Raw genomic sequence first — 25,095 nt, 5'->3', positions numbered from 1 at the left:
CTACTGAAGAAAGGCGATTCGATAACAATCACATTACCTCAGGAAGAAACCTTGGAGGGTTTGAACTCGAAACTGAAGGCAGAAAGTGATAAACTATGTGAAACTGGTTCCAAGATGAGCAACACACTTACTGAGCTTAAGAAGTGGCAAAACCTGGTACGTTTTCGCTTCCGCTGGGAGTTGTTTGTTGTTATGATAGAAATCAATTAAGCAGTACACTTTGAACTAGATGTCTCACTACAGTATTAATTTGCGAGGTGATTCACCGTCTGTGATTTCAGTGAGGCCAATTCAAATAGCCAACAGAGCACCAAAATAGATAAGCAGCTTTTGAATTCTAGCAACATTAATAACCATTCACTATTATTTCACCAATTCTAATTTCCTTGAAACCCACCCCGGCCGCCGGTCGCCCCCACCCCCTCTCTCTCTGTTCTACTTCATGAACCTAACCTCCATGTCCCCAGTATCTGGATCTATCTGCCCGGATGAGGACATGTCTACAAATGGATCCAGCCTCGGCTGGTGAACATGACGCTGCTATCAACAAAATCGTAGAGCTGGGTACGTCTACTTTTATACTATAAAAGTGTAAATTTACCATCTACTTTTATACTATAAAAGTATAAAACGCACTGTATCACTGATATATGTAACACGTGACTGTTTAACTGCGTTATATAGTTCGTGTTTTATCACGCCACATTCTACCAACTCACTGCCAGTACCAGTACCAGTCACCAGCACAAGTTGTACCACAACCCCTGATTCTGGTGCTGGGGATATTTTCCAATAACTCTATTTTCTACAGAAATTTACCATTTAACATGCATTTAATTTATATTCCCATATTAGTTCACTCGCTAGAAGCAAGCAAAGAAAAGATAGAAAGCCAGGAGAAGAGCATTGCTACCCACGAACTGGAGTCCAAAGCGAACAGGTAGGATAATTAGCGAATAAAAGTTAATTTGTTCAAGTTTAATTAGTTAAGTTTAATTTATTTACGTTATTTCAGTTTTTGTTGCGTAGAATTAACGTTCAGACCAGTCGATTGACTCCTCTTCTTAAAATAAACACAGATTGCACTGGAGTAACATCACAAATATGATCAACAAAATATACATACAATAATTAATTTTAGGCTTACTTTCTAAAATGCAAAAAAACTCCCCAAAAAGAAGAATCTCAAGAGGATATAACCCATTACGTTCGCAAACATAACCCCAGTATAGTATGTTTAACCTGAGTCTTAAAAAGTAACATCCTATAATAAACACAAGGATTAAGAGTAGAATTAACAGCCACACACACCACGTACATGATAACCCAACTGTAATCAGTTAGAAACACCGTGTCATAATAATCACCATAATCTACCCACATATCACGTGACAACAGTGATACAGTTGCTGTTAGCAACCAGTAACCATAGTAACAGTAGTTGATAAATACAGGGATGTTGAATATAATGTAAAGCATGACTACTAGTAGTGTTGTGGTGATGGCTCGGAGGAAATGCCGGCCTCGACCGAACAGCCGGGCTTTTTTCCGGCAGTGTCGGAGTTTCAGAACTGTAACCAGGAAACAGAGTATGATAGGGATTACAGGAAGTCCTAGTTGTAGAACTGTGAAGATCTGCATGGAGTTAAACACTAAGTTCTTCTCTTTTGTATTATCAGCAGACAAATAACAGTAGTTGACTGAGGAACTGAAAACAACGTCCATTTCCTCACTAAAATAACACAGAACAACCACAACTCTGAGCAGTATAAAACACGGATAACTCACAGAAAACACGAATAGTTTCCGGATATCCAGCTGTTTGAGAGGGTGACACATGGTGACCATCCTGGCGTACAACAAAACAGCAACACACGCTACACTCAGCGAGGGTAACACCTCCCACAGCATCCCCCAACCATGACAGAAACTATCACGTGACAACAAAACTGGGTGACGGGACGAAAGAAAGGATTCAGCTACGGGGAGGATAGTGAGACATATCAGGAGGTCAGTAGTGGATATCCACTGGTAGATGCACCTGAAATACCTTCTGTTGGAGGTGGAGGGGGTGTGCTGGGTGCTGAAGAAGATGACGGAGATGGTGTTGAGGATGGTGCCGAGTACACAGCACACACAGCAGAGTGCACCTAGGAGTATGTCTGCTGTTCTGTTGTAGGTGCGAGGTTGCTCCATTGTGGAGGGAGTTGAGCACTGAGCAGCCTAAACTGGGTGCTTCTGGTTATATTGTACGTTAAGAAAAGTGGTAATAATATAATGCAGGAGTGACCAAAATAAATTCGTTGCACATCATGATTTTAACCAGAACTTTAACCATTAAAAAGCACTGCATCGGATGAATGTAAGATAAAATACGGCACAGCAGATCATAATGAGCAATAAGTACTTCAACAGAGCGGAAAATGACAACCCTAGAATATAATAGTGTAATGTCACCGAGCCATGAGGGACAGTGGTAGCACAGTGTTTCATTTCGGTCTCCAACCCTGAATGTTTTCAAGGGCACCTGGTGACAGTCTAGGATCACCTGGTGATGGTGGAATATCACCTGGTGTTACTGACTGTAGTGCAGCTTCACATCTCTGGGTCTTGCGACCCGTGAAACTGATTACTGATAAGATAATTGTGTTAAATGGTTGAAAGAGTTGAAAGAAAGTTCATGTGGGCGTGTCGGCAAAGAGTTGTTTGGTGTTGTGGAGGTAAATACGATATTATTATCATGAAAACTGGCGTTATTAATTCGTGACAGACTTAACTCTGAGATATAAGAATTAAGAAAATCTGTTAGTAGTACCATCCTGTATACCTTATCAAGACAGTAATTAACTTACGATCACCAACTCAACTACTCACTTATAATTTATTATATACTTTAATTATTATTAATAATTATTTTAATTAACATTAATTATATGTTTGGTTCAGAGAGACGATAATGAGGTTGGTAGCAGAGTGTTCCAAACAGAAGGAGCAGACAGACGGCCAGAACCAGACCGTGTCCCTGCTACAGAAAGTAAGTCATAGATTAAATAGTGGAAATTCATACCTTGCACTGCTTTTTTTAGATAAAGTAGTGGAAATTCATACCTTGCACTGCTTTTTTTTCTGAGGTGGAAGCTTGGAATCAGCGTGCTCGTTATTTTTATTTGTTTCATATAATCTCAGTGTGATTGTTACCTGCACTTGCAGTTATATAGCTCAGGTAAAAGTTGATATCGTTATTGCAGATATTGTAAAATATTAACATGTTCATCATGACTCGTACTAGAACTACGAAAACAATCATTCTAACATATAACACCCTTTTCTACGTGCTCCCTGGCCCTGATCCCCAAATCGTAGTTCACTAATAATACCACCAACCACCCCCTTCAGGAGAGAGATATGACGCTGGTTACGAAACGGGAACTGGAAAACGAATTAACCGAGCTTAACAAACGGTTATCAGCCAGTTCTGCGGCTCTCCAGTCCGTCAGGTTTGGAAAACAGTGAACAATTCTAATCAACCCATAATCCATAATCCTTTGTTTTTTAGTGTGATTTTAGAAGATGATAAATGATAATATGTAACTGCTTTGATCATAATTTTTAAGTGGTTCGAATTCGTGTAAAAATTAGCTACTGTATAAGGTTACGACGCTTTTCATAATGTCATATCTGGTATCTGCTTGCTCTATATAACCAGAGTCCTTGCGCTTGCAGTAGCGCACGCCCGCAATCAGCTTGTGACACAAGCGCGCCCTTGTATCACGTTGTGACACCCACGGTCGTTTCACTAGGTGACGATACAGGGGGAGCCGCGCACTTCGTGCGCGGCGGGTCATACAACGTATGACAAGCGCGCCCCCAGTGGTGCGAAAGCACATGGTTAGGTGAAAGTATCTGCTATACTCATAGTTGACGGATGTTACTCGTCTAAATTTCTTCGAAGTAGCGCCGCGCTACTTCGAAGAAGAAAGCAGCGCGCGCTACTAGCGCGCCGCTTTCTTCTCGAGGCAAGTGCGCCGGGCTAGTAGTAGTCCATTAACAATGGACAATAATCATAGTCATTAGCTACAAAATATGGCCGTAACAGTCATTATTCTATAAATTTACTGCACTAGCGTGAATACTGCCTACTATAACAGCTGAACAGTGCATAAAGTAACTATTAATTAACTTTCAATTAACTATCAACTAACGTTCCTGTCTATTCCTAGAACAAATTTAAAGAAGAACGAAGACAAGATGTCAATGTTGAACATAGCACTGGACACCCAGACAGACGCAACTAAGATGAGCGACCTCAAACACTCCCAGTTTATTGACACCATCTCTTCCGTTCTAGGTCAGATGTTTATACTTTATATTGTTATTAGTTTCAGTATTGTGTCACGTGATCACGTTGTAAATTTACCAGGCGCGCCTATGTTCTATGCGTTGCACTCGTTTAGAGTTTCTTCAATGTGAAGGGAACCGAGCAAGTGAGTAGCAAGCTAGGTAAGTTATAAATTAGAGGTGATGCTCGTTCGTTTCTTTTCATTTAACACTAGCTAGCGCTGACTAAAAATTGTCGATATCTAGCGCTAACTTCTTTTTCTTCTGATTGGTCAGCATCGACTGAAAGCCTTCCTTTCGGCGGCTTTCACAACGCGTCCCTACACCCTATGTCTCCAACTCCTGCTGCTGGAGAGAGAGACTCCAAAGGTATATAATATAAATATATTAAACATAGATATCGACAACAGACTCCGAGAGTCTTGAAGCTCTGTTACCACCACCCCTGGAGCAACCCCATCGGGTTAAAGGGGAGGTCATGGCCTGATATGTGCAACTCGTAGGAGTATGCAGTGTTCCTGGTGGGTGTTACTTCTAAATCTGTTTAACGGGATTGTCAAACAGTTGATACACCATTGCCTAGGTGTCTTAGCGGAAACTTGTCTCTGGCTCTCGCTTATATGTTTATATCTTGAATTTTGAACCGTCCATGAATATTGCTAAGAGTGATTCCAATCTGTAACGTCACTGTAGACCGCTCCTCTATCCTTGTTTTGAGTTTCCGATCCAGAAACAAATCCTCAATCCTGGTGTTACACGAGAAGTGGTAGCCTGTGAGCGTGTTAAATCCTGGGGTTACACGAGAAGTGGTAGCCTGTGAGCATGTTAAATCCTGGGGTTACACGGGAAGTTGTAGCCTGTGAGCGTGTTAAATCCTGGTATAACACGAGAAGTGGTAGCCTGTGAGCGTGTATACCGCTCCTCTATCGTTGTTTTGAGTGTCCGACGAAAACCAAATCCTGGCGTTACACGAGACGCCTGTGAGCGTGTTAGTTTCCTGCGGAAGGTGTTAATTGCCTGTGGGAAGAGCGGTTATGCTGATTGCTGCTGTTCTAAGATTATAAGTAGAGGCTATTAGAGCCTGTCCTTTATTGTAGAGATGGCTAGTCCCTTCCTTTGCACAGGTTAGAAACACCCATGTGCAATGTACCTCCCGTTCGAGCCACCCACCCCACACCGCGTGGAGGTTCGGTGAGGTTTTCTTGGGGTAACTAGCGCTATAATATAGCTATTGCTAGCTATCGTGTTTAGAGTTATACTATCGCAAAAGAACCCTTTTCTATGGTAGAATAAGTTACGAAAGTCGATAAGAACAGTTGTCCACATTATTAAGTAACCTTCGTTAGGTTACTATCTTAGTTAAATATATGTCACACCTTTGTCATATTATGTTGCAGGAAAAAGATTCCCGTTGATTTCATCCCATTAATTTAAAATATAAATGAAACATTATTTTCTAACTTTTTTCAATAATATTTAAAATTTTAAAACTATGTGAATTGCACAAGTTTCTGAATCATTCCAAAGAATAACTCTTAACGAATTTAGCAAAACGTGAACGTATTCAATCAACACACTTCACTGACGAAAACATTTTTTACTGAAACAATCATTGTTTTTTATGTAAACAATCTGACCCCATATATAATAATGTCCTCTATATATAACAACATAGTACAAATTGAAAACAAATTCTAAACAATTTAAACATGATGACATCATCGATGCTATAGCAGTGATGCACGCCGCCGCCGGACGCCGCCGCGCCGGCACATTTTCACACGCCGCCACGCCGATACCTCTCAAGTCGGCGTGGCGTGAAAGGAAATAGAAAGAGTATGGAGCCAGTCGGGGTTGATTTTGAACTCTAGGAGATCCAAATTGTCCAACGACAATGTTAAGAATTTGATTTTTCTTAAATATAATTGTAAAAACCACCAAATATAATTGTAAAAACCACACTTATTACATCATTATTTCATGCACGCACGTACGCCACAATTTTTGTGGGCCTGGAAATTCAAACCTAAATTTTAACAAAATTATGTTCCACGCCGCCGAACGCCGCCACGCCGGGCCATTTTGGGCACGCCGCCGCCGGTTGGCGAAAAATGAACCGGCGTGCATCACTGTGCTATAGAAGGTCATAGGTCACGTGATGACTATATTTACTCGCCAAGGCAGATGGTACGGACAATTCTGTCGGTAACGACGTACGGGTCAGCGTTGCTGCTGGGTCTTCGGTCCTAGGTGGAGATAATTTAACAATTAGTTACTAATGAGTCAATTAATCAGTTAATTAACTACTTAGTATTAATAAATTAACTGATTAATTGAGTTAGCAAAACCAATGCTTACTAATATTATGTTGCTATTGCTAGTTGCAACTTGCATTGTATATCACTATAATACAGGGGACATGGTTTTTGATTTTGTATAAATTCATGCGAACAATTTGGGTTTTGCTTCGCCCTTCTACGAATCCTAAACATCATATCCAGACAAATTGATATAATATTAATAGCACCTTATATTACATTATTTTTGTATAAATTTGTATTGATCCCGTTTGATGCGACAAGGAAAAATGCTCTTGTCGCATCAAACGGGATCAATACAAATTTATACAAGAATACATTGCAACCATGCGACTCATAAACGATATTCCAATCCGGATTTTACATTATATTATTTATAAGCATAATTATATTAATCATTATCTGTATCATATTACCTCAAAGTATCCCTTTCCGTCGGCTGCAACCTGTCGAGGAATCCTAATACTCGCACCACGATGGGCCACGCCGAAGTTGAACTTCTCAAAGCTGAAAGACAAACAATTATTTAGATTATAAAGAGGGGAGATTGAAGATTCTAACTATAAAAATTGGGAATTTGGATACTTCTTGTTTCCATGACATAGACAGCATCAGGGGCCTAATTAACATTCTATATATGGGGTCGAGCTAAGCTAAACTAATAAAGTCTGCCATCGTTTGCAGAGGATATCTATGGACTATGATCGATATTCGATATAGTATAAGAGGCATAGTAGGTCCGTACTACCCTCGATTCTCGCCGTTTTTATTAAAAGCGGGGTATTCCCGTATTCACACCATCTTTATACCTTGTTCCCCTTGATCTTTCATCACAGTTCATTTCTTCTAAAGTCATTTGTCACCTCTAACCCCCCTTATAGAGTTAGTGGGCTCTTTGATGAAATTACCGTTTCACATTTCCGGTGAAGTCTTTGATATGGAAGTCTGGGAGTTTATTTAGCGGTCTCACTATATACTGGAAGGTTGAGATAAATGGCATACTGTATATTCTGGTAGAAACGGGCAAAAATAATGTCCTACGATGAGACTTCAGAGTGGTCCACTGTTTCCAAAATTAGTTAATGTAGACTTAAGATGATTTCTAAACGTATTATGGCCGTAGAAGTGCCAGGGGCGACTATCAGATTTCTGTGATTATGCAATATGCAAATGATTACCCTGCAGGAATATGATCATATGATCATATGATCATGATTATGATGAGCAAAATATATTTGTGGAATGTTAAGTTGTTGACATGTTGAGAGTAAATAAAGGCACACGGAATTTTCAATAGGGTGATAAGCTGTTGAGAATGAATAAACGCATACGGGATTTTTAAATGAGGTGATAAATCGTTGAGAGTCAATGGACACACGCGTCTACTGAAACTGCAAATCACTAGAAATTCTTTGTAAGGTCTGCGAACACTAAACATAGTACACTTTCTCTCTCCTTTTGGAAAGAATACTAAGTGCTCCCTCTTTTCCACTTTACATCATTTCTCATTTCTGCAAGTCTAGTGGTCCCCACCTAACATTCCCCCACCCCCCAACTAATCAGCCCCCCCCCCCCCCAACTAATCAGCCCACCCCCGGCCCAATCCCACCCCCACCCCCAACTAAGCAGCCAGCTCCATTCCCCCTACTAACCTGGCTGTCTCGTGGAGTCCAGTCAACCTCCGCTTGTTATCCTCTCCTCCTGATGGGTCGTAGTCGTGGATATGCTCCTCGTGCTTCTTTCCCATTAATTCGATCGCTTCGTAGATCTTCTCCAGTCCTCCTTCCTCTCTCATCGCTAATGTGCTGTAGGAATGAGTTATGTGAGGAATGAACACACTTGCAGGTACCACCCGTTTTCACACTCAGACCTGAGTTTAGTCATTTTCCTATACGAGATTGGGGACGGGTTCTATAAACAAACAAACAGTGAGGAATGAAGAAAATTTTATGAACTGGAAGAGATCTAATTATTGATTAATTTAAGCAGCAATACAGAAGTTTCTGGAAACGATTTGACACGAGGACAGTGAAGCAAAAAATATCAGATCGGATTATCTCGAACAAAATAAAACCCGACCAACTGAATTTCTGACCTTTGTGGATTGGAAATAATACAAATTATAATTAAACTGCAGGAATAACTTATTCCCGAAAGAAACATCTCGCCCATTAAAACCAACCTGATGTTCGTATGACATCCCGCGCCGTTCCAATCCCCAGGAATAGGTTTAGGATCGTAGCTGATAACCACGTTGAACTCTTCCGCAATCCTCGAAAGTATCCATCTGGAAACCCAGAGGTGGTCACCCATCGTGATACCTTCACAGGGACCTACTTGGTACTCCCACTGAGGTGGAGTTGGTGAGGTGTCTTTTTTAAATCGTTCCTCAATATTTTGAAAAAGTGTGGCCGTCTGATCGTGGATCAATGTTTTACAATTTCGGAGAGCGGAGAAAATAGATTGATTTATACAGCTCCAGTGAAATTACATTTTCAGCGACAAAATTTCTAGATGTGAAGAAAATAGGATCAAACTAGATTATCATACCTGAGAAGGCATGACCTCGGCGTTGGATCCAGCGATCATGATGCCAGCGTACATACAAGCTCTGTAATGAGCCTCCACGATCTTCCTTCCTTTTACTTTGTCAGATCCAACACCGCAGTAGTAGGGGCCCTGAAAGTGAAGTGAAAGTGAAATGGACAGTGAAAGTTTATAGTTGTATTTCCATGGTTTTCTGATGGTGGGGCCTCTTTCCGAATCCGTCAAGGATATGAATCATAGCCCAAAATTAATATTGTTGACCTAATTTTTTATCGTAGAAACTGAACCAATCTAACACCAGATCAATCCCACACGAAACTTTCATAATCGTGGTACGAAATTTTCGACCAAAAATATTTTAAACCACTTCAAAATGTCGCGCGACCACGAAATAGCAGTCGCGCGACTATAAAGTAACTGTCGCTAACCTGGGGTCCTGGGTAACCGTTGCTTGGCCACCCATACGGCTGTCTCCCAGTGAAATCAAACATGGTGTACTCCTGTTCAATTCCGAACCAAGGTATGACCTCCTTACACTTCTCCATGTTCTCAAAACAGCTGCGTCGCTTGTTGGTAGGATGGACGTTACCCTCGTGGTCGAGTGTTTCACACATAACGAGGATGTTGTCACCACGTCGGAATGGATCCCTGGTGAGTGATTGTAGGTGAGCTGCACTTGGTTGTAAACCACACTAAAGCAGGCAATCATAGTGCACCGCATTTTGCAACACTTTTTAACAGTGTACTCTCAAATAAAGTGCCTGGTGGTGAGTAATGAGTAAACTGACTTGAAGCAAGCGACCGGCTTGATGTAGATGTCACTGTTCTGTCCAAGGGACTGCATAGTGCTACTTCCGTCAAAGTTCCACACTGGCAGTGTTTCCGGATCCATTGTGGGCTCCATCAGTGTCTTCGTTTTACCCCTGGGACATTATTTGAATTATTATTAAATATGATTTTTTGTTAAGGATTTTCCTGAGGGGGTTCAATCGGCAATCCTCAGTATTGAAACTCGCTGCTTTGCTGTGTGGTGGTCACGTTATGTAACGACCCTGTTAAAGCTTTACAAATTTCAACATAATATCGGGGGTTTCGGTACATCAGGGTTATACTGTACATACCTGAGTCCCTCTCCAGTACCATCAATCCAGATGTAGTACGCCTGACACTTTCCTCCCTGGTCAAGATCCATAAAGGGGTTCGTCAGTCCATCAAGCCCGTCCATAATGCTGATATCAGTCTGGGTACTTAGTAACTATTTTGTGATAGTCTATTAATGCTTTTCATACAAGTTACAACAAAGTCTTCATGTTATGTAGCCTGGGTTTGGTTAAATAAATATATTTCCATCACGATACGTCGATACATGATACTCAATAAATGTAACAGATTTGTAGTGTTTTTTTGGAGTTTTTATGGTAAATAATCTTAGCACTGCAACAGATGTAACTTCTTGGAGTCAAATTGAAATTTCGAAAAGGTTGGGGTGAAGTAATAGAACATAGTAGAACTGATAAACTAGATAGAATCTATTAGTTTAAAAGAAAATATTACGTATTATTGTAACGGCAGGCTAAAACGAGATAAGTTATCGCTAAACAAAACGACCGATAAGATAACAACTTTAACGGATTATCATTCATTAAGAAATATATAAAGATTGTTGTGATTGGAGTAAATGCAATATTACCACATAATGTAATTCAACGAATCACCCGGCGCCTTTCAACTCAAACTTCCTTAGTAATAACGTTTGAACTAACAAACAAAAGACCACGTCGTCGATAGGTGCTGAGTAACTGTTGGCACCACGCTGACTGCTGGTTTATATACCGCCTCCTTCAACGATCTTATTTGATTACGAGGTGAGAAGAGATCACGTGACGAGGTGAGAAGAGATCACGCGTCGTGATTCATGCCAGGATGAGTTGGGAGGAAAGTAAGAGTTCTCGGATGTAAAAGTAATACTTTTATTTGGCTGTACCTGGTATCAGACAATTGTGGCTTTCCAGAAGATTAGTAACCCTATTTTAAAAAACTCGTATGTGTTTATTCATTCTCAACAACTTAACATTCATCATAAAAAAGCTCGTATGTGTTTATTCATTCTCAACAACTTAACATTCATCATAAAAAAAGCGCGTATGTGTTTATTCATTCTCAACAACTTAACATTCATCATAAAAAAAGCTCGTATGTGTTTATTCATTCTCAACAACTTAACATTCCATAAATAAATATTTCCCGTCGCAGTATGATCATATCCCTGCAGGGTAATCCGATTACCCTGCAGGAATATGATCATGTTATGATGAATGTTAAGTTGTTGAGAATGAATAAACACATACGAGCTTTTTTATGATGAATGTTAAGTTGTTGAGAATGAATAAAAACGCAAAGGCTTTTTAATAGGGTGATACGCTGTTGCGAGTCAATGGACACATGATGAAGCTGCTAGACACTAGAAATTCTCTGTAAGGTCTATGAAAATAGTACCCCTCTCCTTTAGGAAAGCAAACTAAGTGCCCCCTCTTTCCCCCTACTCTTTCCCCCTACCTGGCTGTCTCGTGGAGTCCAGTCAACCTCCGCTTGTTATCCTCCCCTCCTGATGGGTCGTATATAACAAAGAAACATAGTATAACCGTGGCACTATATCTATCTGAACTCGTCTGGATTCTTCAGAAAAAAGCTTTTAGATTATAATCTTCTCGGATCCCAGTCTTATTCCAGAGAATTTCCTCGGAATATGGGATTTTCCCGAGAAATCAGCAGGTTCAAGCTAGGTTGAACGTGGCAGGTTCAAGCAGGAACTGATAGTGTTACTTTCCTCCTAGAACTCATTGCTACCTTCTAAGACATCCTGACGTGATCTCTTCTCGCGATTTCTAGGATAAATCTCAGTATTTTTCCGGAGAAATCTTCTGAAATCTTAAGACTGGGATACTAGGAGATTGTAATTTGATCATGAGGTGAACTAGTTTGTTTAGAACCTGGAATGGAAGAATCTATGAGCCAGTCTAACTGGCAGTCTGACCGTCTTCAATTTACCATCACAGTGATCACACACGAACACAATTGGATGGAAACACAAACCTATTCAGTATTCAAGGAGTTCTTCAATGTTTGTAGGTAATAACTTAATAAGCGCTGAGTAATGAACAAATTGTTTGTTAGAGTCAATAAGCTAAGAATCTATTAATTCTAACCGCCCCTCCCCCCTCCGTAATCAGTTTTACATATTACTATTGTGTCGAAATTACACTAGCGTGATCATTTGGAAACCCCACTACCCCCCCCCCCCCCCCCGGCTGATTACGTAACATGTGAACAACCCCTATAATATTAGAAATAAAAACCAGATCGGACTGGATAAAGATCAGCCGGATCAGTGAACAGACCGGATATCTAATTCTGATCAGCTCCCCTTATAGTTGGCAGCAGAATGAATAACAGAATGATAAAATGTTGTTTCAATATAAGAATACATAACGTTTTAAAAAATAAATGGCAGATATGATAATTAAATCTGAACTTTAATTTATAAGCGTGGCCAAACTGTTATATTCTTCAGAAATGAATGAAGGATCATCTCTGATGAATCCAAAAAAAATCTGCTGATAAAAACAACAACTCGACTATCAGTTTTAGTAACTGTTCAAATGTGAGCTCTCCACCGAATGCTTGGGCTTATAAGCGCGCCAAGTAAGAGGATACCAAGTAATTACATACTGATAGTGATAGTTGGATAATATCCGGTTGGAAGAGACAAGGAAAAATGAAACAGGAAGTCAGGAATGTAGGCAAATTTTCGGCGTCAACGCCATCTTCAGGCTCAAATTATTTGTTATATAGTAGTGTTGAAAGTATTAAAAAGTAATTAGATCGCCAGACGATGGTAACCGGTTTTGAGAGTCCCCGATAAATTGCTATTCTTGTATTTAATTGATCTGCAGTATACTTTAATTGAATTTATTCTGCTCGAGTCCAAAGCGATCACCAGCAGACAAAATACGGGTTGCTGATCTTTCTTGGTGGGAACTTTGTAATTACGTCACAGACCTCGTTAGTCCTTGCTCCTTATAACAAGCAGAATTCAAAAGTCGAAACAGCTACCCATTTTGGTTTTGACTCATCGAGTCATCGAGTAACAAACAAAATCCTCTTCATTTAAAGTCAGCCACCCCGACGCGACCACAGTCTACTCCTTCAAAATAATATAGTTCACAAGATACTGTGGGAAAGAGTGAACTTGCATCGCAGCTTGTTTATCTAGATGTGTACCGGTATACGTTCCGCTTCCAGCTCAACCATCAAGAAATGGTTAAAAGGATCTCTTAGCATGCTGTAGTATTAATTTTTAACTGAACTCGCCCAAATTGTTCTCAATACTGAATTCGCCCAAATTGTTCTCAATATTGAACTCGCCCATATTGTTCTCAATACTGAACTCGCCCAAATTGTTCTCAATACTGAACTCGCCCAAATTGTTCTCAATACTGAACTCGCCACAATTGTTCTCAATACTGAACTCGCCCAAATTGTTCTCAATACTGAACTCGCCCAAATTGTTCTCAATACTGAACTCGCCCAAATTGTTCTCAATACTGAACTCGCCCAAATTGTTGCCCTCAATACTGAACTCGCCCCAATTGTTCTCAATACTGAACTCGCCCAAATTGTTCTCAATACTGAGCTCGCCCAAATTGTTCTCAATACTGAACTCGCCCAAATTGTTCTTAATACTGAACTCGCCCAAATTTGTTGATAGATTGTTGGTTTTTATATATACCTAAAATTGTGAAAAATTGTGCGGGAAGTTCCAAATTGTGGGGAAAAGAGCGGTTTTTAGTGCAGATGTGTGAGAAACAGCTAGTGTAATTCCGCACCCACCGCAATCATACGTTCCATCTGATTGACGTGTTCGTATGTGATTGTCAATTGAAAGCGGTTATCAATGAGAACTCAGTTCCTCGCATACCTCCAGGAATCAGAAACGTGGTCTGGATTCTTACATTCCTGGTATTCTAAACAAAGTGCCTGATCTTATAGTCAGATTATAGTCTCCTCGGATCCCAGCCTTATTCCGGAGAAACTATTACGGTAAAGTTGGTTGATTGTTCCATAAATTTAAGAATCCAGATCAATCTGCCTGAAATAACAGGTATGTGGGGTGAACAACCTATGTGATGGTCAATTTAAGCCGGTAACCAATGAGAACTCCTCACATACGTCATACCTTCAGGCTAGGTACAGTGGTCTGGTATTCTAGACAAAGTGCATGATCTAATAGTCAGATTATAGTCTCATTGGATTCCCAGTCTTCAGTCTTATTTCTGAGAAACTAGTACGGTAAAGTTGATTGTTTGTACCAGAAATTCAAGAATCCATATCAATCTGCTTGAAATAACAGGTTGATGTATGTGACTCAGACTTTAAGTTTAGCTAATTGGAAAGAAAACTGTAATATTGCTTATTTCCCGGAATTTACAGAATTCCGTCTAGTCTCAAAGATTGAAGCAAGGGGATTCCTGTACTGGAGTGCGACACGTACCCTAATGCGACACGTACTCTAGTGCGAAAACCTCCAAGATCGACAATGTCGCACTACAGTACGCTACCTAGACTGTAGTGCGACAAGAACTCATCGTGACCATTTATATGGCCCAAGCATATAAACTTGTTATCCCAATCAGAGATATGTCTTTATACGATGTGGATCATTTGGACATGGCTTGAACCGACCCGAGGAAATTGTGATCACCTGCTGCTTACGACTGGATCAGTGGATCACTTCGAAATACGTGACGTGAGCCGACTCGACGAATCACTTAATGGTCCATAAGAAGGATAGGACCTGACCTGAACTTGGAAATATGACAGGATCTGGTGTCGCACTACAGTACGCTACCTGGAGTGTAGTGCGACACTTAACACTAACTCTAGTGCGAAAGAAGGAGGTCATCGTGACCATTTATATGGCCCAAGCATATAAACTTGTTATCCCAATCAGAGATATGTCTTTATACGATGTGGATCATTTGGACATGGCTTGAACCGACCCGAGGAAATTGTGATCACCTGCTGCTTACGACTGGATCAGTGGATCACTTCGAAATACGTGACGTGAGCCGACTCGACGAATCACTTAATGGTCCATAAGAAGGATAGGACCTGACCTGAACTTGGAAATATGACAGGATCTGGTGTCGCACTACAGTACGCTACCTGGAGTGTAGTGCGACACTTAACACTAACTCTAGTGCGAAAGAAGGAGGTCATCGTGACCATTTATATGGTCACGAACACCAGGGGAAGATCACTACGAACACCACGAACACCAGGGGAAGATCACTACTACAGGCTATCAGCTCCAACAACCTAGCGATCTGTAATACAGGTAATACACCCACATTTGTAGGAAAATTAGGACATTCTGTTATTGACCTCACACTTTGTAACCAACTAGGCCTTAACCTTATCAGAAATTGGAAAGTGGATAAAGGTAAATCCCTGTCTGATCACGAGGCCATTACTTTTACTCTAGGACTAGGGGACCGGGTTAGCTTTGCATCACGTTCATCTTCTAAGTGCGACTGGAAGCTATATAAGGAGCTGATAGCATCTGAGTTGGAGAGACATCCGTACTGGTTCTCACCAGTCACTGCAGCGTCGGATCTCAATGCTCGACAGCTTTTCTTCTCTGACATCTTGCGGAGAAGCTTCAATGCTGCCTGCCCTATTACTCATGGTAACATTCGATCTACAGTACCATGGTGGACAGCGGAACTTACTACAGCAAAGCAGACAGCTCGAGCCCTGAGACGTAAAGCTAACCGGACCAGGAATAACCAAAACTGGGAACTCTCCAGGGATGCCAGCAGGACATACAAAAAACTTTTAACCAAGGCAAAACGTACAAACTGGAAACAATTTTGCGATAATCTTAAAGGTACTTCAACCCTAGCTAGGGTACATAAAATCCTCAGCTTTAACAAACCATCTCAGGGAAACCTTAACAGCCTCAGGAAACCGGACGGAACATTAACTGACACGCCTCAGGAAACACTAACACTCTTGAGCGACATACTCATCCCGAGCGATGGTACAGGGACAATCCGGACGCCATACGAAGGAGGAGATCCAGAAACCATAATCCAAATCACAGCTCCAAACAGAGTTGACAGGGCAGTTCGCGAACTTCAGCTCAACAAAGCTGCAGGACCGGATGATATAAGGAACGAAATGATACTCAAAGCTTGGGACCACATTAAAGATCCAGTCCGTATGATCTTTCACAACTCACTGGCACTAGGAATTACTCCAGCATCCTGGCATCATACCACAGGTTGTATTATACCAAAACCCCTCAAACCGGACTACAGTAACCCTAGGGCATTCAGGATAATCTCACTAACATCCAGTTTCCAAAAATTATTAGAAAGGCTCATACTCTGGCACCTTGAGTTAGACCTTAAAATTCCAGCTAAACTCACTAAAAACCAACACGGTTTTAGGAAAGGTAAATCTACGGAATCAGCGATCCACCTGTTAACCCGCAGGATCGAAGATGCGATGGCAACAGGGAACTACGCTTTAGGAGTGTTCCTAGACATTGAACAGGCTTTTGACGCAGTCAGCTTCACAGCGATCAAAGGAGCTCTGCTGGAAGCCAACATCCCTCCAACCATTTCAGAATGGATCTACTTCATGATAAGTAACAGGCACATTACTCTCACGTATTGCGAGTTCAGTATCACTAAAAAAGCTACTAAAGGTAGCCCTCAAGGAGGAGTACTGTCACCACTATTATGGAATCTAACTCTTAACACCTTCCTTAGCAGCCTAGGGATCCACAATAACTTTATACAGGCATTCGCAGACGACTTGGTAATCCTCGTACGAGGCATCTGTAAAGTCACGATCAGAGACATAGCCCAGCAACAGCTACAGAACATCAGCAACTGGTGCACGAGCAAAGGATTAAAACTCAGTGGAGTCAAGAGTACAGCAATCCTATTCACCACCAAACAGGACAATAATCTAGACTCCCCGCTAACAGTTGACGGAACTACAGTTCCCACAGTTAATAGTACAGTCTACCTAGGGGTTACTTTCGACCAGAAACTTAATTGGGGTACTCACATACTTAAAAAATGTGATAAGGCCATAGGACAACTTCACGCTTGTAAACAAGCTGTAGGAAAAATCTGGGGCATCTCACCGGCGGGTGTGAGATGGATCTATAACCAAGTCATTCTCCCCTCACTAGGTTATGCAGCGATAGTTTGGCAACACTCAACAGACAGACACTACATCTCTGTCAGACTGGAAACAGTTCAACGCCAAGCAGGTCTCATGATCACTAGAGGACTGAAAAGTACTCCCACTCCTAACCTGGAGATCCTAGCTAGAATCCGTCCCATCAGCCTTAAACTTAAATCTCTAGCAATTAAGTCGGCAATGAGACTTAAATTACAAGGAACATGGAATAAACAGTACCATTACAACCAGCGAGGACACTGTAAATCACACGCTTACAACGTCGAGAAAATGATAACTAACATAACTTACACAGGATGCACACTTCAGGACAATATCCCCAAGGTTACCATGCTGGACAGACGTTTCAAGGTAATTATACAAGAAAGGAAAGCTGCCATCAACTACATCGATAATCTTCCTCCCTACATCTGGCAGATCTTTACAGACGGCTCGAAAGCAAGTGGAATTACAGGAGCGGGATTCTGTGTCATCAAAGCAGCACAAGAGTACCACAGAGTCAGCTATCAACTTGGCACGCTGGCAACAGTCTACCAATGCGAGCTCTTTGCGATCCACATGGCAAGTATCTGGATCAATGATAACATAGGGTTACCAGCTACCATTAACTTTTTCTCAGATTCCCAGGCCTCGCTTAAAGCGCTTACCAGCACTAGCATTAGCTCCAGAATAGTACTGGACATCGTAGACCAACTTAATACATTAGGTACCTCCCACCGAGTAGAACTTAGGTGGGTCCCAGGACACGAAGGAGTACACGGTAACGAACTTGCCGACGAACTCGCAAGAGAGGGATCCAGCAGTATCCCCATAGGACCTGAACCATTCCTCCCACTACCTGAAGGAATCATCAACAACGCAATCGATGAGTACCTATTCAAACTACACCTCAACGCATACCGACAGGTCGACCTCAGTGAAAAAGGGAAAATCCCTCTTGGACTATTCCTTAACAAATACAAATACAGGAATATTAATATCACAGGAACTCACCTCAGATGGCTAACATGGCTACTTTCAGGGCACAGCCCACTAGCTTACTTTCAGACTAGGGCCAACAACGTCAACTTTGAGACACAAGACTGCGAACACTGCCCAGGGGAAGCAGAAACATCACAACATTTCCTCTGCGAATGTGTACAGCTGATGACTATCAGACTGAGGATATTTGGTAAACCTCTACTCACAATGGAGGAAATTATCAACAGTAAACTCAACCACATCATAAAGTTTGTGGAACAGTCAAAAAGACTAGACAAGGAAGATCTCTTTGGGTAAACTACTAGGAATTAACACCAGGAAATAACACAATTTCAGGAAAACAACATCAGGAAATAACCCACTCCCAGGAAAACTAATAATAGCACAAATTCCAGGAGATGACCTGGCTCGGAAGTCCCTTGTCTGCCCACCGAAGTACCACAACCGAAGTGGGTTTGCTCTGAGACAGGTAGTGACAGCTTCAAGACTCCAGAGGTCTGTTGCATTGATATTTATTATTTTATGAGTTCGTATATACTTTGGGAGTCCTGGAATGCAGCTAGCAGGAGTTGCATTCTGTGGGCACGGCGAGAAGGCCTCCATCTTTTTCGTAAGAGGCCAGAAACCGTTGACCAGAACAGAGAGAGAGAGAGAGACCATTTATATGGCCCAAGCATATAAACTTGTTATCCCAATCAGAGATATGTCTTTATACGATGTGGATCATTTGGACATGGCTTGAACCGACCCGAGGAAATTGTGATCACCTGCTGCTTACGACTGGATCAGTGGATCACTTCGAAATACGTGACGTGAGCCGACTCGACGAATCACTTAATGGTCCATAAGAAGGATAGGACCTGACCTGAACTTGGAAATATGACAGGATCTGGTGTCGCACTACAGTACGCTACCTGGAGTGTAGTGCGACACTTAACACTAACTCTAGTGCGAAAGAAGGAGGTCTTGTCGAACTTCAGATTTCGCACTACAGTACGTGTCGCACTACAGTACGTGTCGCACTACAGTACGTGCCGCACTACAGTACGTTTAGTACTGTCTAAGGGAAGCTGTGACATTGGTCTGCTATGTTATAATATTATATGGCCAAATCTGCAGAAAAAATAATTCCATAATTCTTGAAATTTAAAAAAAAACCAATGCGAAATGTAAAGTAAATTCCTAATTTCTACTCAGCGACCGTTAATCATCAACAATAAAGCACAAAACAATAACATCAACACGATACGATCTAATGACAGTAGCTTGTATTAAATCGCAAGAATGAGTTACACAGTAAAACACAGCAACTAATAGTCTCCCGAAACGTTGCTTCCTCCTGCTGATATAGCATTAAATAACATACTGACATACATGATATAATATGTATGTTATATCGCTATATATATTTTTACCTCAGTCCTCAGATAATCAATTAATTGGATAATTATCAATTAGCTAATTAGCAAAAATTTAAAATATTTTTACAGGCTCAAAATGATCGGAATAGCTTAAAACACGGAGAAAAGTAGTTTTTACAAAAACTTCGAACATTTTTCACTTACATTTTTGTTCGACAAAAGTTATCTAATTGCATGAACCGTGGAGAAGGCAACCAAAGGCACATTTGAAATCGAACCGATAGCCTGTTGTACTACGGTAATGTCATAATATGTAATAAATAAAACCTCTCTGAGTCTGTACTGTTAATCGTGCTAATCTGAACCGTCCTACCTGTATTTTTTCCACGTTTCATGCTACCCTGTTCATTATTACTTTAGCCGAAACATTTTTTTGGTTTTAGCTTAATAGTTGGTTCCTGAGATACAGAGTTCTCCTGATTTCGATAAGAGCTTGCGTCATTTAGACATTTTCATAAACATCCTTTTTCAAGATGCCGAGAAATTGCAGTCTCCGTTTTTTGTCGAACTCCAAAAACTGAATTATGAATTAATATGTGTTTTCTTTCGAACATACGTGTAACGTGACATTTGGAATTGTATATTCGGTTTAGCCGCTATATAGGTACGTTTCACCACTGGAAACTTACAGTGAATTTTAGAAAATTGACCATGGAATAACTATGCTAAATAGTAAATATGCTGTCTATGTAAGTATGTAAACAGTTTTCTGCACAGTCTCCAGGCTCCCCAGTCCTTTTCCCGATTGGGACGGATCCAGTTATTCTCTCTGTCGAATTATTTCCAATCGAATTATAGGTTTTAATTTGGCCCTCGAAAGCCTTCAAGTCTCCTAGTAATTCATTCTTTTCCCATCACAAAATATGATATCAATATTGCTGAAGTGCTATAGTCAGGCAACAGTTGATCAGGCGATCTGCAATTCTAGCGATTAAAAGTCTTGAGGTCACGCATATAGGGCCCCGCTGACCCCGCTGCGGGGGGGGGGGGGGAGCCATCTTATCCTCAATAACTCACTTTTAATCGGAGGGATTTCAATATATGGATTGGGCGCAACTGTCGTACTCGTATCTGATCAAGCAGTTTTGACAGGGGTGTAGGAAGGAGGGGGGGGGGGGACAGGCGGGCGATCGCCCCTTCATAAAATCTGGGCAAGGGTGAAGGGGCCAAAAAGGGCCAACTTTTTTATTTAGGTTTCTAAACATTTTTGGGAAAACCACTTTTCTCCACGTTTCATGCTACCCTGTTCATTATTAGTCGAAAATATTTTCGACTTATCGAGAATGACTCGGACCGAACATTTTTTTAAGTCAAAACTTTTTCGAGTCCATCCCCTTTGCATGTACTGTAATTAATTATGAAACTCTAATATCCTGTGGTTAACGTTTTTCAGTTTCAGTTCTTTTATTTATTTCGATTTAGTAATTCCTGATTGCTAAAATCTGCCGAGATTTACTGAACTCCAACTACAAATGTAAGTGATTTATTTTAGTATTCTTGAAAACAAAAATTCACGAAGTTTTTTAAAAAGCCTTTTTCTCCATACCACGTTTCATGCAATTAGATAACTTTTGTCGAAAAAAAATTTAGAAATTTTTTTCAGTCTTGAAAAAAAAATGTAAGAGAAAAATTTTCGAAGCTTGATAATTATCCAATTAATTGATTATCTGAGGTAAAAATTTTGCGGACGTCCTAAGTAGATGGTCCCTAACCTCTTCCCTTACCACATTATTCAGAGATCCGGGCCCGTCTGAAGTACTGCGAAGGAGTTGGTCAGTTGGTTCCATGAGTCGCTGCATCATCGTAAATCTCTCTGACTGAGTCGTCAGTATCACTGTTTCTTCCCTTATCGATATCACTGACCACACTGATTCTTGTACTCTTTCTTTGTCGTAAGCCCACCTCTCTCTTAAACTTGGAGATCAGGAACTCTTTGGCGGCTTGAGATTACCTTGTAGGTAAAAAGTCGCTCTGATAAACCACAACGTGACTGCTAATCGGATTCCTATAGATTCGGATAACCAAATACCAGTAGTATGTTTTACGCTCAAATCAAATGTAGAATAATCTAGAAATCCAATATCAACCAACTTGATCAACCAACTTGATCAACCAACTTGATCAACCAACTTGATCAACCAACTTGATCAACCAACTTGATCAACCAACTTGATCAACCAACTTGATCAACCAACTTGATCAACCAACTTGATCAACCAACTTGATCAACCAACTTGATCAACCAACTTGATCAACCAACTTGATCAACCAACTTGATCAACCAACTTGATCAACCAACTTGATCAACCAACTTAATCAACCAACTTGATCAACCACTTGATCAACCAACTTGATCAACCAACTTGATCAACCAACTTGCGGACATAGCACATTGTTTAAATACTGCACCTAACGCCATTATTGATTATACATTATAAGATCAAAGAATATTGAAAGTAAAATTGTTAGCTACGATCCCGGCACTTTTTTCCAGTCCCGGTCGATCCTTGGTAGTATTGCTATAGGAGAAATGATTAGTTGTTAAGGCCGCTATATTATCATTATTAATCAAATGTTTGGCACACAGCCCCCATATAATAGTGGTGTTCAGGTCAGGAGCAGGGGAGATATAATTTTTAAAATTTTATTCTTTGTAATTTTCAATAACCTTGTCTAGTCATTGACTACTGATAATTATATCTACATTTTTCAATGTTAGGGTAGAGACTACTGGTAGGAGCGATGTACAAATAAAACGCTTGATCGAGACAGACTTTAAGTTCGTCATATTTTAAGCGTTTAATTTCTTCGACATTTTTCATGAATTTTTTACCGTTAAGTTTTTTCGAACTATTTTTTTTAAATGCCGAAAATCGAATCAGCAAATCCTTGACATTACATAAAAATAAAATTCTGAATGTTTACTGCAAATATTTTCGGTTCTGAGATAGTTTATAAATTAATCATCAATAGTTAATAAATTAATCATCAATCGTTATAATCACAGCTATCACGATTTCCAGAGCTTCAGTCACAACTGTCACTTGTTAGCAGTGGATGGTCTCGAAAAATCAGCCGTGGGCGATGGTGTGATATTTTCTTATCGTTAAAACGTGACATCATGATTGCTACCTGCCCGCTAAAACAAATACCAAACGTAAACAACAGATCGGTCATCTTGCATATCATTGGTATTTTAAGAATTTAAGAATTCGCAGAACTTTAGAACCCAAAACTAAGCACTTTTGGCTCCGAATCTACTCGTTAATAACCAGAGATCTGTCCGGTCGGTCCGAATCAGCTGATAATCTTAAGCAATAATATCAATAAATGTGTGTGTGTGTGTGTGTGTGTGTGTGTGTGTGTGTGTGTGTGTGTGTGTGTGTGTGTGTGTGTGTGTGTGTGTGTGTGTGTGTGTGTGTGTGTGTGTGTGTGTGTGTGTGTGTGTGTGTGTGTGTGTGTGTGTGTGTGTGTGTGTGTGTGTGTGTGTGTGTGTGTGTGTGTGTGTGTGTGTGTGTGTGTGTGTGTGTGTGTGTGTGTGTGTGTGTGTGTGTGTGTGTGTGTGTGTGTGTGTGTGTGTGTGTGTGTGTGTGTGTGTGTGTGTGTGTGTGTGTGTGTGTGTGTGTGTGTGTGTGTGTGTGTGTGTGTGTGTGTGTGTGTGTGTGTGTGTGTGTGTGTGTGTGTGTGTGTGTGTGTGTGTGTGTGTGTGTGTGTGTGTGTGTGTGTGTGTGTGTGTGTGTGTGTGTGTGTGTGTGTGTGTGTGTGTGTGTGTGTGTGTGTGTGTGTGTGTGTGTGTGTGTGTGTGTGTGACTGATCTTGACAGGGAAGTTCATGGAATTATAAATCATTTAAGGACCTATAAAGAAAACTGTGTATAATAATAAGATCATGAGTCCAATCACAAGTGTCGGCTGCCCAATCTAGATCTAGCTACCATGGGAAGATGACAAATCAAAACCAATTAAAAACTGTTTGATCAGATACGACAGTTGCGCCCAATCGATATTGAAATCCCCCAATTATAATAAAAGTAAACTTTATTCAATCAACAAGAATTGCGCCCGTTTGTTCGTTTTGGTGGACGCCGGACGCTCGATTTCCGTTCACTACAAGCTCTGATATAATTGCTACACGAGGCATACAGCGTGTGTCAACTCTGATCAGATAACGTCATAATATTGAATTTTAAATACGGGAAACACTGATCCAATTCAATTGCTCATTGCTGTAAAAATTGCCGTAGAACTTAAATAGGTAGACGCCAGACGGTAGTGCGCCATCGACAGTGAGCCGCGCGTGCCGACTGCATGTAGGATGGTTTTTTAGCGCTAATTTCAGCCAGCACGAAATTCTTGAAACAAATGCATATTGAATAACCTTCCCTCGATCTAATTTTATCAAAAATTGGTTTGCTTACTGATAGACTTACAAGAAAACTGTCCGAAAAAGTTGAGGCATATCCAATCATCAGACATTATGTTACAGCTCACGTACAAATTGGACTTATTACTGTCGTTTTGAGAATCTGACATGGCGAATCAGACCTCGTCACTGATTGGGAACCTGTTAATGGCCTGTTAGGGTGTGGGAAACGGGCGCAACCATCGGTAGGCCCAAATATCATACTTTTGATATCAGTATTAATTACTATTGTATTTTATATAGATGCCATCGTGGAGTAGGTGGTCTATAACTGCATCTTTTCAGTGTCACTTTGTGATAAGCCATCAAATTGAATAGAAATGAATGTTAAGCTTATCATATATCGTAATTTTACGCCTTCAAATTACAAATTAAGTCATTATTATAGTACAGAAATAAAGTTAAGAGACTCGCAGTTCAGATCGCTGCGTCCATTGGTTCATCAATTAAATTTCTGACCAATGAGCGCACGTTATTTCATCTAATCACAGCGCCTATATCGCCCTATATCGTCCAATCACAGTACGTTATATTAAGTCATAATTAATCAAGTTCATCCCTCCAGGTTCCTGCGGTTATACTGTAAATCGGAACGAACAAGAGATAAAGGAGGCGCTAGAGAACTTTGTGATGGCACTAAACAGGACCAAGGTAGGTTTTTTCTTTTCTTTTTGATTTTTTTTATTAAGAGAGGCTAGGTAGGTAAGGTGGTAGAATCACCGTGACGTCTTTGGGTCACAGAGTATGGACCTTCTTTTATTCTTTGAAAGAAATTGTAGTTTAATGAG

General features: G+C 40.6%; 2 protein-coding genes across 3 annotated transcripts in view; one reads left to right on the top strand and one right to left on the bottom strand.

Moving 5' to 3' along the window:
* LOC134823811 (coiled-coil domain-containing protein 170-like) overlaps positions 1 to 25,095 on the top strand; it is a 42,771-nt gene that overhangs the window by 5,853 nt on the left and 11,823 nt on the right. The window contains exons 8-14 of the mRNA XM_063835387.1: positions 43 to 156; positions 468 to 564; positions 856 to 940; positions 2,947 to 3,034; positions 3,397 to 3,497; positions 4,221 to 4,348; positions 24,873 to 24,958. Coding sequence (XP_063691457.1) covers positions 43 to 156; positions 468 to 564; positions 856 to 940; positions 2,947 to 3,034; positions 3,397 to 3,497; positions 4,221 to 4,348; positions 24,873 to 24,958 — 699 coding nt within the window. The remainder of the gene's footprint in view (positions 1 to 42; positions 157 to 467; positions 565 to 855; positions 941 to 2,946; positions 3,035 to 3,396; positions 3,498 to 4,220; positions 4,349 to 24,872; positions 24,959 to 25,095) is intronic.
* Positions 5,787 to 13,078, bottom strand: LOC134824101 (glutamine synthetase-like). 2 transcript variants are annotated; one of them, XM_063835823.1, is made up of 10 exons: positions 13,037 to 13,078; positions 10,325 to 10,460; positions 9,992 to 10,126; positions 9,632 to 9,851; positions 9,207 to 9,335; positions 8,839 to 9,005; positions 8,309 to 8,461; positions 7,073 to 7,163; positions 6,479 to 6,584; positions 5,787 to 6,071 (listed from the first exon to the last, which is right to left on the bottom strand). In XM_063835823.1, exons 2-9 carry the CDS (start codon positions 10,426 to 10,428, stop codon positions 6,507 to 6,509), a joined length of 1,077 nt encoding a protein of 358 aa, XP_063691893.1. In that variant the 5' UTR covers positions 10,429 to 10,460; positions 13,037 to 13,078; the 3' UTR covers positions 5,787 to 6,071; positions 6,479 to 6,506. The 2 variants fall into 2 exon arrangements, with proteins under 2 accessions (XP_063691893.1, XP_063691894.1); XM_063835824.1 differs by having other exon boundaries at positions 8,839 to 9,010; positions 9,212 to 9,335.

Source organism: Bolinopsis microptera, chromosome 12 (genome assembly GCF_026151205.1).
Source record: "Bolinopsis microptera isolate Bmic1 chromosome 12, MBARI_Bmic_1.0, whole genome shotgun sequence".
Taxonomy (NCBI): domain Eukaryota; kingdom Metazoa; phylum Ctenophora; class Tentaculata; order Lobata; family Bolinopsidae; genus Bolinopsis; species Bolinopsis microptera.
Note: the sequence above shows the minus strand (reverse complement) of the source record. Positions and strands in the feature narration are given on the sequence as shown.